Below are 13246 nucleotides of genomic sequence, written 5' to 3'. Positions count from 1 at the left end.
ACACACACACACACACACACACACACACACACACACACACACACACATAAAAATTATTATATTTAATTTAATAAAATTATTATTAGATACTTTTTATAATTACAACAATTATAGTAATTGTTTTCTGAAACGAAATCTGTATAACATTAAATTTTACCTTTTATTGTTTATATTAATATTTTAAACATGCGGAACATGATGCTTGTATTTTTCTGTTGAATTGCTTACATTTGAGCTAGAAAATCTGCGTTAATTCTGCATGGTACAATTCTAATAATTTTAAAAAACGCAAGCAATTTAGCAGGAAAACAAGCATCGTGTACCGATCATTAATTATATTTTTACAGTTTAATATTTATACCATACTTATATAATTTAATATTTTCTTAATTTTGTCTTTTTTTTTATTTTGCAATACATTACAATTATTAATGTATTTCTTTTAGTTTTTTACATTTAATTAATTTGCTGTACATACAAATGAACTAGAGCAGCTAGAAAGAAAGAGAGAGAAAAAGGAAACTAAAGAGCAAGTGAGATAGAAGTTTAGATGGCGTTACTGGGGAACTTACTGATTTCGCGCATGCGCACTCCATTTTTGCCAACACTAACATCAAAGGTGCCGACAGAGAGTTGCGCTACTGTATATACTGTGCTGATAGTTTAATTGAAGTTAATGCTATTAGTGACTCCTCTAATAATCCTAACGAGGAGGGGTTCTTCTAGTAGATTAAATTCTTCTAATAGATTAAATTCGATTTATGTTCAAAGAAAAAAGTAACAGGTACACTGCTCAAAATAACGCTTCCTTTTTGATATACTAAATCGACTCAAGAGAATATTGGAAGTCATCATTCGTTAAGTTCGGATAAATTATTATATAACAAATTCGGTAACATATTAAGTATTCGGTATTATATATTCAAAAGATTCGGTAAAATTTTAATTGGTATTAATTTTCAAATTTGGTCAGATGCTAATAAATTTGTGAAATTATCCAATCTATTGCCTGATAACTGGGTAGTGTTCATCCCTAACTTTAATTTTCCGTTCTGGTATTATTAAAGAAATTAACTTGGAGCTTCCTCTCTCTCCTTAGAAGATATCTCCAAGGGTACTTTTTGGTCAAACACAATCCGATTGGAATTAAATTTAGTAGCAGATTGAAATTTAAAGATAAACATGATAATATGATTAAAGATTCTACTACCGTTAACATCGATTTTACATCTAACTTATTGCCAGCATATAAATAATTAAATTACCAATATATTTAATTGAATATGGTAATAAATTGAGTAAATCATCTTACACATTGATATCTGTGTTGGCTTAAAATAGTCATTATTCATTATACTGATTTATTGTCAGAATATTTATGTATTTATTAGGCAAAATTTAGAATTCTCCCATTTGATAATAATGTCCGCCATTGCTTTAATTGTATGGAACATTTTTCCCTCTTTTGTAGAGGCAAAACACGCAAGCAAGCAAGCAAGCAAGCAAGCAAGCGAGCGCACGCACGCACGCACGCACGCACATACATTATTAATATACACGTGAATTGTAAAGATCATTTTGTTATCCTTAGATTTTTTATGCCCATTGTTTAAAAATTTAAAATCATTAATTCTATGATATTTGTAATGTTAATCAATCACGAGCCAAAAGAATCATTACGAAAATGAATTTTGTAGACATAAATCAAATCCATCATATTATACTTTCAGAACATCGACTTATTTCACTTGGAATTGATTTAAACTTAAACATCAACAAAGGTTCCACATGAATAGAATTTCAGCTAAGAAGCCTAGAAAAAACATGTATCTTCGAGAAATAAACAAACCGATCAACCCTCGGTCTCTAACTTTATTGTGTATGCTCAAGATCTCTTAGATATCTCATTATGAATGATTTTATTTTTTATTGAGCTTTGAAAAGATATACTTTCTTACTTTCGGTACCTCATAGCATTTTACTAGAGACTATAAGAAAATAGTATTACTGCTGATATGCACTGGACTAATTGGCCACTTTTAATCTAGTAATTCTATGATAAAACTGTGGTACTGCGATTCTAACTCAAGAATCGGAAATCCATCGGCTAGTTAAGAAGAAAAAAATGAATACTCGGGAGCCGTTCATTGAAAGTAGCGTTTACACGACATCTAATGTCGTCAATAGTTATTGTAAAATCGATATTATAACTTCATCCTAAACTGGACCGTGTAAACGTAGTAATTGTCAAACGTGCAATAGTAAATTCATTTTATTGAGAAAAAATTTCCACAATCTATTAGTCACAAGTTAAGCCAATCTTTTTTATATTAAGTTTTCAAAGGCAAAAGAAATCTTGGTAAATATTCAGAAAAGGGGAGTCACCTCCGACGACCTTGACCTTGACATATGTTGTCAAGGTTGTGACCCTGAGTGACCTCCACCAGGTTTTAGCCGTCGGTCGTCATTCGTTAAAAAGTTATTAACAGTTAAAGTTAGTAATTATTTCACTGCTTTACATGAAAAGTCAGATAACTCTGACCTTCGACTCTCACCCCCCTCCCCCCTGCAAAGGTGGGGCGCCCGACTCTCATCTTCAACTCTCATCCGCCTTCACTCCCTGTAAAGAGGCGCACGACTCTCATCTTCGACTCTCACCCTCTCTCACCTCTGCAAAGAAACGCCTGACTCACCTTCCACTCTCACCCCTCCCCCCACTGTTTGAGAGTCGTTCGCCCCTTTGCAGGGAGGGGGGGGGGAGAGTCGAAGGTGAGAGTCGTGCGCTCCTTTGCAGGGAAGGAGGGGGAAGCCATATTCCCTTGATCAGTTCACTCGATACTTCTCTCGCTGCCCAGAGTTGTCTGACTTTTCATGTAAAGCAGTGAAATAATTACTAACTTTAATTGTTAATAACTTTTTAACGAATGACGATCGATGGCTAAAACCTGGTGGAGGTCACTCAAGGTCACGACCTTGACAACATATGTCAAGGTCAATGTCATCGGAGGTGGCTCCCCTTTTCTGAATATTTATTGAAATCTTAATTTCAAATCTACTCGTATCATCTCATCGTTACAGCTATTTAAAAAAATTCATCAAAATTATTTGATAAAATACTTAAACGTATATGTTGTAATTCTCAATATTGCCATTTTAATTAAGTGCATATGGGAAGCACGCAGGAATCGAATTTTTCTTTTTTTAACACAGTTTCACTTGCTGAATCCGAGAATTATAGTTAAAATAGTCTTGATATCCAGGAAATATGATTTTGGGACACATTTTAACAGAAGAAAGTAAACGGTTGGATTTATCGGTTGCGTTCAACAGAAAAAACAACTTGGAACTGTAGTAAAATTCTTTAACTTGATTGGTCTTACTCTTACAAGTAACCCTACCTTTGTATTACTCGCCGATTTTATTGAAACTTTGTAGATTTGTAGAATAATTGAAAATAATAGACATGTATTTTTTATAGCGGTGCAATTTTAAAGATGAAAACTATCTCTTATATTTATAAATCAGTAATTAACTTGTTGCATTTAAAATCAACCGTTGCTTTCTTCTATTAAAATGTGTGTCCCAAAATTATATTTCCCGGATTCTACAACTATTTTCATTATGTTTCTCGGATTCAGCAAGTAAAACTGAGTTTAAGAAAAAAGATAAATTCAATGATCCCTGCATGCTCCTCACATCATCTAAAATCAATGAACTCCTCTGTATTATTAGTAAATTTTGAAATTCCGATTAGAAATTCGAATCTTCGATTTTAAAAACCTGTAAGAAAATATTTTCAGATAATTTTAATATTTAATTTAAAAAATGATGATTAACTCCATGACGTCTATACACTAGTAGCAACCCACTTTGTATATGATATCTGTAGACATCATAAATACTGGAAGGATTTTACAAAAGATTTGTTATAATTTCAAAATTCTAAAGTTGACATATTCCAAAGCGGTAATCCAAATATTTGTTGTATGAACCGGATATAGTTATCTTCTAATATGTATTACAATAAAATATTTATCAAAAAAAATACTACTAAACAACAAATTACTTAATACTGAACGTACCATGTGAATGTCTTTGATTATTCTTAATATTTATACACTGATAAACATGTTCTTCATATTCTTTTCCATTGTTCGTCTTGTAATTGCTGCATATATTACATTCTAATATAATCCTGTCTTTATCATCCTCTTCGTTATTAGTCTCGAATTGTTCGCAATCGGCGGCATGATTCTCTATCTCGTTATGTGGAAACCGTTTATTGCATATAGGACAATTTACATTGTTTGTCGAAGTAGATACATTATCAGATCGATTACCATTCTGAAAATCAAACTGCTATAAATGAAAAAGAATTATAAAGGACAGTAATACCTTCTGAGATATTTGGAGATAAAAGTGAAATTTTTTTACAACTTACTTGATTCATCTCAGATGATTTGTCCTCATCGGACAATAGTTCATGCTCCCAACTTCCATTTCTATTATCTAGCCTGTATAATTCTTCTATCTTTCGTCGTTCGCAAAGCTTCAATCTTTTTATCTTATTTTGCTCCTCATCGCTTTTCTCCTCCTTCGCCGTTGCCCGTGCCTCTTTCGCTTTTTTGTTTAATGATAATCGTTTATCTCGTAATCTATATCGTACTTCTTTCAATATCGGCAGTGGCCGAAGCTTCACATCCTTTTCCCCCGTACACACCTTTTCCTCGTCATTACTCCAGTCTTCTTCTAGTTGGCGGCGAATTTCTTCTTCTGTCATTGTATTATCTTTCTTTTGATTTTTTGCCTGTTCAACATCTTTACTCTCATCTTTACTCTCGCATCGCGTTTTTGGAAATAGTTTCGATGTAGCGTTTTCCTTTCTTTTTCTAGTCAGATTTAAACGCGTTTGAGGATTGGGAGGTCTTATTCTTCTAGGATACGCGGTTAATTCTGGCGAGCGTGAATGTTTAACATACTCATTGTCAATATTTGTATTGCTTTTATCATCGCTGAAAGAATTATCTGCAATCACGTTTTCTTTCTTATAACTAGTATGCGCATGCTGATTCTCAACATATTCTACATTATTCAATTTATCATTCGATTGAATTCTCTTTTTTTTATTACGAGTAAAGTCGTATTGATTGTCGTCTTCGTTTTCAGAGGAACTGTCTCTATTCAGAGTAGCGATGAGAGTATTCGCTTTACGTTTACTAGCTCGCTCATAACCGTCTCGGTGTGTATATTCTGCTTTGATCTGTTCAGTTTTAGGATTTGTTAATGGTTTTTTATCCAAACTACTGTTAGTGGTGCTGACCTACAGAAACACAAGGATTAAAATCAAAATAAGATTAAATGAAGTAAACAACTATTTTTTTTAAACAAATATAATTTATTCAAAAATGTTTCTCGCAGTTTTTTTTTTACAGCTTTATTCAATAATTGCGTATTCTTGTAAAACGCTCACGTATATTATACATGTTTTCATATAAATCTAATTTTATAGTAATATCAAATATCAAAATATCAAACGTATGTATATGTGTATACATATGTTTTTTTCTTAGTCTGTTCGACAAAAAAATGCCAATGGCTCACAAGTAATTTTTACATACACACTTTGATGTAAGTTAAAGTGATAGAAGCGTCGTCCGCAAATAATATATGGAAATTATATGCACTATATTAGTATAATATCAGATATAATAAATGCATCTTAACGGTATTGCAATACTGCATTACTTATATGATTTTTGAAAAAGTCGAATTATAGCCTTGGTAAAAAAAAATCCTCATATTATCTCATATTTTTAAGAATTTACCGTATTTTAAATTCATGAAGATTCCTAAAAATTATCTTCAATTTTTTTTAGATTTTATATGTTTTTTTCAGAAATTATAGAATGAGGAGTCTTGAAAATCTTAGAATATCAAAATTCAAATACATATAAAGAATTCTAGAATTAATGATGTAAACCTTCTCAACACTTCTAAAACGTGTTCAAATTTGTATTTATAAAATCTGAGATTTTCTAAAAACTTACACAATTATACAAAAATTCTTAATTCTAAAATTTACAATACAAATTTTGAAAAATTATATGAAAAATTCTAAGAAAAATTTTCACCACAGAATATAATTTATTAAAGGAAAACAAGAGCGGACAACCGCTAGAAAAATTTTTCGTAAAATTAATACGATTTCTTTCAATATAAATTGAATCTTTTCCGCAACTTGACTTTATCGATAATTTCAAGAATTTCAAAGTAGTACATTTATAAATGTGAGAGAGAGAGAGAGAGAGAGAGAGAGGTCCACAAAATTACGACTCCGTTTGGATTTTGTTCATCAAAACACACGTTCAACAAAACAAACACTGTTCTATAAACGAACATTCGTTTGCATAAAATTAAAAAATATATATATGTGTATATTTGAAGTTTGGCAAAAAATAATAGCGTTTTCTCTTGGCTGCACTATTGCCCACCAGTGCAACACTCAGATAGTATACCGTGTTTCCAATTGGCGCTATGGTATAGCGCAAATTTTATGCACGAAGTGGGATTTTGCTATACCGTCTCAATGGAACGGTGTAGAGTGTAGAGTCAGTATGACATTTAATATTTGAAAAAATGAAAGTCAACCGGAAACAAGATTTTAGCACAATAATAAAGTAGTGTATATATACGCCATGATGTACACCACTCCAGTGCAGTGTAGCGCTTACATGCAACTGATACGGTGCAAGACTACACACAGTGTATCCCAAGGAAAAACGCTATAAGAAAATTGTAGTGCAGTTTAGCGCAGCGATAAAGGCTTTTCTTAAATTATTGATTGCGTTCAACAAAGAAAATTGATCAGTGAACGCTTAGTGATTTTTTAATATAATTCCTACACTTAGATCAGCAGAGAATTAAAGACAAGAATCAATCATTATTATTATTAAAGAATCACTGAGCATTCACTTATCAGTTTTGTCTGCTGAATGCAGCCATTTTTTTATATTATGATATAAAAAATCTTAAATTCAGATATTTTTAATTCAAACGAATATATTCAAGGTAGTGACTACTCTACTTATTCTTTAGAAGTCGTATTTCTTAGTTTCTGTACATTATGCCACAATTCGCAGAAAAATTGTATATAAATATGTTATCAGAACAATTTTTTACATGAATGACGACATAAGTAATCTATAGATCTGTTGTAGAACTAGTGTATACTTGTGCTTAAAATGAAATAGATGTATATTTGAAGATTAGCAAAAACGAAAAAGAAAAGTTTAGTGCAGTCACTGTAGCGATAAAGATCAGGCCTTATGACACATAATACACGCTTATTTACAGTAACCTAGAGCCAAGCATCAGATCGAAATGAAATTAACATTCGTCATTGTTTCTAAAATATAAATAGTATTGTGCAATTTGTAAACCTAGATTATTTAGAATGAAAATGCAAGAGGTTTGCAAAATTGTCCATTTTACTTCGTATGGAAACAATTATATTTTTACGCTTGCGAGTGTATATTTTTGTATTTTTGTGTTTGTGTATATAAGAGTATACATGTTTTTTTACTTTACCTTTTTTTACTTTACCTTTGAAAATATTTGTAACTGCAGCATATAATTTTGTTAGATATGTACATATAATTAGAAAATATTTTAACATATTTCTAAAAAAATATTTAAATATTTAAAATATCTTTTTTCTTGCAAATGGTGATGTGACCGATAATACGATTTTTAATGAATAGGTAAATAGTGTAGTTCGCCACCTTGAACACAACCATTTATGCTAAAAATATACAAATTTAAAATATTTTTAATAATAAAAGTTTCACATTTAGATGTGTTTTTTAATAATAAAAAAAGCTTCTGGTAATATAAAAAACAAAATCCAGAGAGAGAGCCAAAATTGGATCTTGTGAAAAAAATTGTTCAAATATATCAAAACAAAGAACGCGAATATGCTTTTAATAATATGTATATCCAAGCAAAAATCTTACGTCTAAAAGAATTGATATACATAAATTATACGGCAATACCGAATTGTATAATAATGACTATATTAAAAAAAAACCGCGTATTAGATACACTCATCAAAAAGTAAAGTACTTTACGCTCGTTAACGATACGAACGATACGAGAGGGATTGTAGGGAGGTACCCACCTGAATGGGTGACCCCCATTGAAATATCGGATTGATAATGGGGCGCCAACTGTACCACAAGTTTGCCATTTCCTTCAAATGCTGGTTCACGGACCGTATTACTTGGTTACACTGATCGGACATGTGCGCTTCTTTACAATGCTCAAACGGCATACGCTCTCGAGCTAAAGATCTATTTGGCTGTCGCAAAGGCACGTCGTTTTCGTTGATGCAGACATCGAGCGGATTCAATCGCCATCTTTCCAACTTTTGAATGATTTCACTTTGCGCATCCTGCGCCGTTCTTTTCTCCATCGCATTCTGGCATCCCCGCGAAACATTTTCCAATCTCAACGAGAGATATCGATTTGTAGTGTGCATGGAATTGGAGTTATCGCACTGTTTCTCGAATAGCTCATCATTGTCAGAGCTCTTGTAAATAGGGCTTCGTACTTCAAAAAGGGGCGAAGATTCCGGACTGTTGATATAATGAACGGCTCTACGTTCGTGCATTGTCGGAGACGTATGATTCAATTTGTACGAGTATGATGGTTTTGGCATTTCTGTACACTTCTGCAAAGTCACTTCTTGCTGCACGTTTATGTCAGATGTAACATCTGATAGGCACTCATTATCGAAATGTTGTATTGGCTAAAAAATTTCAGACAGTGAATTCGCTATTCTCCTTTCTAATTTCTTTCATTATTGTCATTATATAAAATATCTCATTTTTAATGTATATCAAAGCTGCACGCGTATAAAGTATACAATTATAATCATACCTCCTGCATATTTTTATTATTGGAAGCAACGTTCGATGTATCTTGAGACTCATTAACAAATTCGAGTAGTCTTTTCATTTCTGTATACGTAAATCCTGGCTCGTATATCCCAATACCTAAAAAACAAAATATTAATTGTGCTTTTAACAAATACATTCTTAGCCTTTTCTAAAGCCTATAACACACGCTTTTTTTCTTGCAGGATTACTCGTATGCTATACTGGCAATCTTGCTGGCTGTTATGCTGAAAATGCTACCACAATAACCTGTTGGTTGGTCTACTGGATTTTCATATGATGATATTGATAGGTCAGATGTGTGCTGTTTGTCTTGCACATTTGTGCTGGCCCATTATGATAGACGCAGTCTTAGGCCGGAATCAGACTACGCATTGAAGATTGAGATCGAAGATTGAAGATTGAAATTTGACCAATGAGGGTAAAGGAATTTTAGCTCCTATTGTTTTGATTGGTCAAATTTCAATCTTTCAATTTTTAATCTCAATCTTTAATGCCTAGTCTGATTCCGGCCTTAGGTCTCTTCGCAAGAATTAAAAACAATGCAATTGTATTATTCTTTCGCCAAGTGCCTTTTTTAGGCCTGTTCTTTTTAGCTCAACTTCTTGCGCGGTTCACCTTTTCTCTTTTCCTCTCCAACATGGAGAAAAAAAGGAAGAAAAATGAACCGTACAAAAACCTTAGCTAAAAAGAGCAGATTTTTTTGTCAAACAAATACCAGCTACTCAGCCAACACAAAAACTTATACCGTTTAAAATCGAACCAGCAAAACAGCCAGCAGTATTTTGCAAGCATACAAATTCAACTAGCAATCTTGCAGCAAAAAAGCATCGTATGCTACAGGCTTAAATCAAGATAAAGTTTTAAATTAATATTCAACTAAAAATAAAATGTATTTTGACATATAATTATTGGTTGTTAACTAATGCTATTATATAATGTTATTATCTGCCTATTAAACCATGCGGCAGCATTTTTCACATAAAATAATTGTCCATGAAAGTATAGAGATAGAATCTAGCATAGGCATACATTTCATTTTGCGGTAAGTTATTTGCGTTTTTTATGAACTTTTGAAGCTTAGAAATGTCACTTCGACCACGGTACAAAATAAAATTTTGCGATTGTCTGAAAATAACATATTTTCATATAAAATTGGTCGTTGAATAAGAAAAAAAATAAAGTTGAACTGATTGGAGTAGAGCAAAATGGAAAAAATGCATTTTTAACAAAAAAAAAAAATTGCTCAATTTCCTCCCTTTTACGATCTTTCTACAATTTTTTTTTGTGAATATTAATAAAAAAAATATGAACTGCTTTCTAAGAAGAGAATTTTCAATTTTTAGTAATTTTCGACTAAAAATGCACTTTTTCATCATTTTGCTCTTTCACTTTTCCACTTTTAATTTTATTATTTTTTAATATTTTGCGACTAAGAAATATATAACTTTCATGACATAGAAACATATAACTTTCAAACAATCGCAAAAATTCATCTTGTAATGCGTCTGAAATGACTTCCTTTAAACTTTGAATGTGCATAACAACGCAAATAACTTGATATCGTAGAACATCTATGTTCGTCTCTATTTTCAAGAGCAATTTAATTTTTTCGTGTGACAGAAAATTTATTTTTGTTACACGATGTTATAATTTATACATATTTAAATCCAGGTTAAAATATTTCATTTAATTTTATATATAATGTAATAACACTTGCAGAAAATATATAATAGCAAATTCGGTCACTTGCACTACACTAGTGCATACTAAAAGCTGCTTTACATGAAATTAACAAAGTTAAATGTAAAAGTATATAAATATTTTAAACGATTAACGATCTACTTAATGATATAGTCACGTTATTTAACAAAATATATATGTATCATTTCATTGTCAAAGTTGATTACATTGTATCACTGCATCGAGATATTTTATGTAAAGCAGCTTTTAATATACATTGATCCAGTGTAATGTGAGTGATCGAATTCACTATAAGATATTCTTGTAATCAATGATACGATTGAAAAGATAATTTTTTCGCTTACTTTCGCAAATATTATTGTATGTTTTTTAACAATAATTATTAATATAATCTCTGTTAAAATAAAATTGACAGCTGACAGGGGACTGATGACTTGTAAAAAAATGTAATTAAAATTCATGTAATGTTATAAATCTATAAATATATTTTTTTTTTATGTAAAGTTGATTTTTTCGAAAATAAACTCTCATCTAAACAAATTTTATTCTACATTTAAGATGCTAAAGGTATTATTATTAAAATTGACGATCAATTAATTTAAAATTCTGAAATTATTTCAGTTTATGATTGTATTTCAAGTTTGACAAATCCAATCAGTGCATAATCTATAGAACCAACAATGATGTATAAGTACATGTGGGAACACAACTAATAAGATATACATATATTTACACATTTATATATTCATATATGAATATTACCACCGACGAGACACTATTAAAAACAGACATCCTTACAAAAGAGTTCGCATCCTAGTTAATATATTTAAGTGATGAAGAAACTGAGTAAGAAACTGAAAATATAGTACTAATTTTATGATTTATTAGTTTCTCAGACATAGATATGCATTTAAAACTCAATATATATAATAATTGATTTTTATTTAAAATTGTGATTTTAATGTTATCATTCAGGTTTAATTGTAGACAAAAACTGTAGATAAAAAAATTAGGTGCATTCAGTACTATGAGTGCTCAGTGAGCTCTTGTATCTGTTTGGTTTATATTTTTAAATCTAACGGAATATGTGAATCAAATGCAAGAGCTTACTGATCGATGTAGTACTGAATGCATCCAATAGGTGCATCCAGAAGCACAACCGCTCACTGAGCGCTCAGTGAGATTCCGTTAGATTTAAAAATATAAACCAAACAGATACAAGAGCTCACTGAACACTCATAGTACTGAATGCACCTAATTTTTTTGTCTACAGTTATCATCTCTATTGATAATAATTAAACCTGAATGATAACATTAAAATCACAATTTTAAATAAAAATCAATTATTATATATATTGAGTTTTAAATGCATATCTATGTCTGAGAAACTAATAAATCATAAAATTAGTATTTATATATTCATATATGAATCTATATTTTCAGTTTCTTGCACCTGATTGGCATACTCCATTAGATCTGAAAATATAGACCAAACAGGTACAGGACCTTACTGAGCGCTTAATGAGCGGTCGTGCTTCTGGATGCACTTATTGTAATTTTGCAGCAATATATAAGATATTATAGCATTACAAGATGTACACATTTATTTACAGAACATTTATGTAATAAAAAATCGTGATTTTAATAATGTATTAGTCAAATATTTACGTTAATAATGACAAATTTATATCAATTGTCGATAATGACAACGTTCTTCAATTATCTCCGGACCCTTCTTTTGCAAGGATGAAAATTTGCCCAGGGTTGATGGTCTTTAATAGTATTGCGTTCTAATATCCCAATTAAAGATAACCTCATACTGTAAACATATTTGATTACCTGTAAGTTCACGTTTCATTTCCTCTTCCTCGATTTCCCTCGCGGTTAACCTTTCACTTTTCTCTCGCTCCATACTGTCAGACATCCCTCGTCGAAAATAAAGTGGACTTGTGGAAATTGCGCAAGTTCGTCTTTCTTTTCTTTTCCTCTGTATCGATATCCGTGCTCATAAAACACTGAACAAATGCCACGACTTTATCCCCACGCGAGAAATTCTGATCTTAACGAAAAGCACGAAAAGTAAATAAAGAATTTCTTTGTATAATCAGAGAGCATCGCCTTCAGGCATAGACAATAGCACAGAACATATACTAAGAGAAGCGTAAAATCCGTGTTAAATCATGGAAACACACAAATACGATTGCAGCGCTCTAAGTGGGTTGGCCCTTGTATTACATAAGGATGGGTTCGATTTGGACGCTCATGTTCTTTAAGCGCTTATAATTGTCATATATATGGCTGCGTTTCACTCGCTCACAACGCTCGTGGAATCATTTCATCCTTGTCGTTTATCAAATGTTAAACAAGGACAAATGATGCTCGCGAGCGTTGCGAACATTGGTTGCGTTCAGCAGAACGTTCGTTTTACAACTGTTGGAAATTTCCTTCGCGCTAATTGGATCATACTTTTAGATCTAGAAGAATGGTCCTATCTCAGCAGACAATCATAAAACGGTTGCAAAACTGTTGAGTCTGCTGAACGCAGCTAATAAGTGGAACGCAGCCATATATATATATATATATATATA

The 13246-nt window shown here is 31.5% G+C and overlaps 1 protein-coding gene across 5 annotated transcripts in view; it reads right to left on the bottom strand.

Annotated features, from left to right (window-relative positions):
• LOC108726621 (uncharacterized) overlaps positions 1–12778 on the bottom strand; it is a 24797-nt gene extending 12019 nt beyond the window's left edge. For 3 of the 5 annotated variants that reach the window (XR_001936811.1, XR_001936812.1, XM_018454299.1), the window contains exons 1-5: positions 12498–12778; positions 8938–9053; positions 8177–8806; positions 4442–5320; positions 4083–4359 (exon numbers count right to left, since the gene is read on the bottom strand). Coding sequence is in view for 1 of the 5 variants with exons in the window: in XM_018454299.1 (XP_018309801.1) it covers positions 4083–4359; positions 4442–5320; positions 8177–8806; positions 8938–9053; positions 12498–12582 (1987 nt within the window). In the remaining 4 variants the exon portion in view is untranslated. The remainder of the gene's footprint in view (positions 1–4082; positions 4360–4441; positions 5321–8176; positions 8807–8937; positions 9054–12497) is intronic. The other 2 variants (XR_001936813.1, XR_001936814.1) reach the window with 2 other exon arrangements.
• Between the last annotated feature and the right edge of the window lie 468 nt (positions 12779–13246).

The sequence above is a fragment of the Mycetomoellerius zeteki genome, unplaced genomic scaffold (genome assembly GCF_001594055.1).
Source record: "Mycetomoellerius zeteki isolate Tzet28-1 unplaced genomic scaffold, Tzet1.0 scaffold432, whole genome shotgun sequence".
Lineage (NCBI taxonomy): Eukaryota > Metazoa > Arthropoda > Insecta > Hymenoptera > Formicidae > Mycetomoellerius > Mycetomoellerius zeteki.
This window is presented reverse-complemented; position numbering and strand designations above follow the sequence as displayed.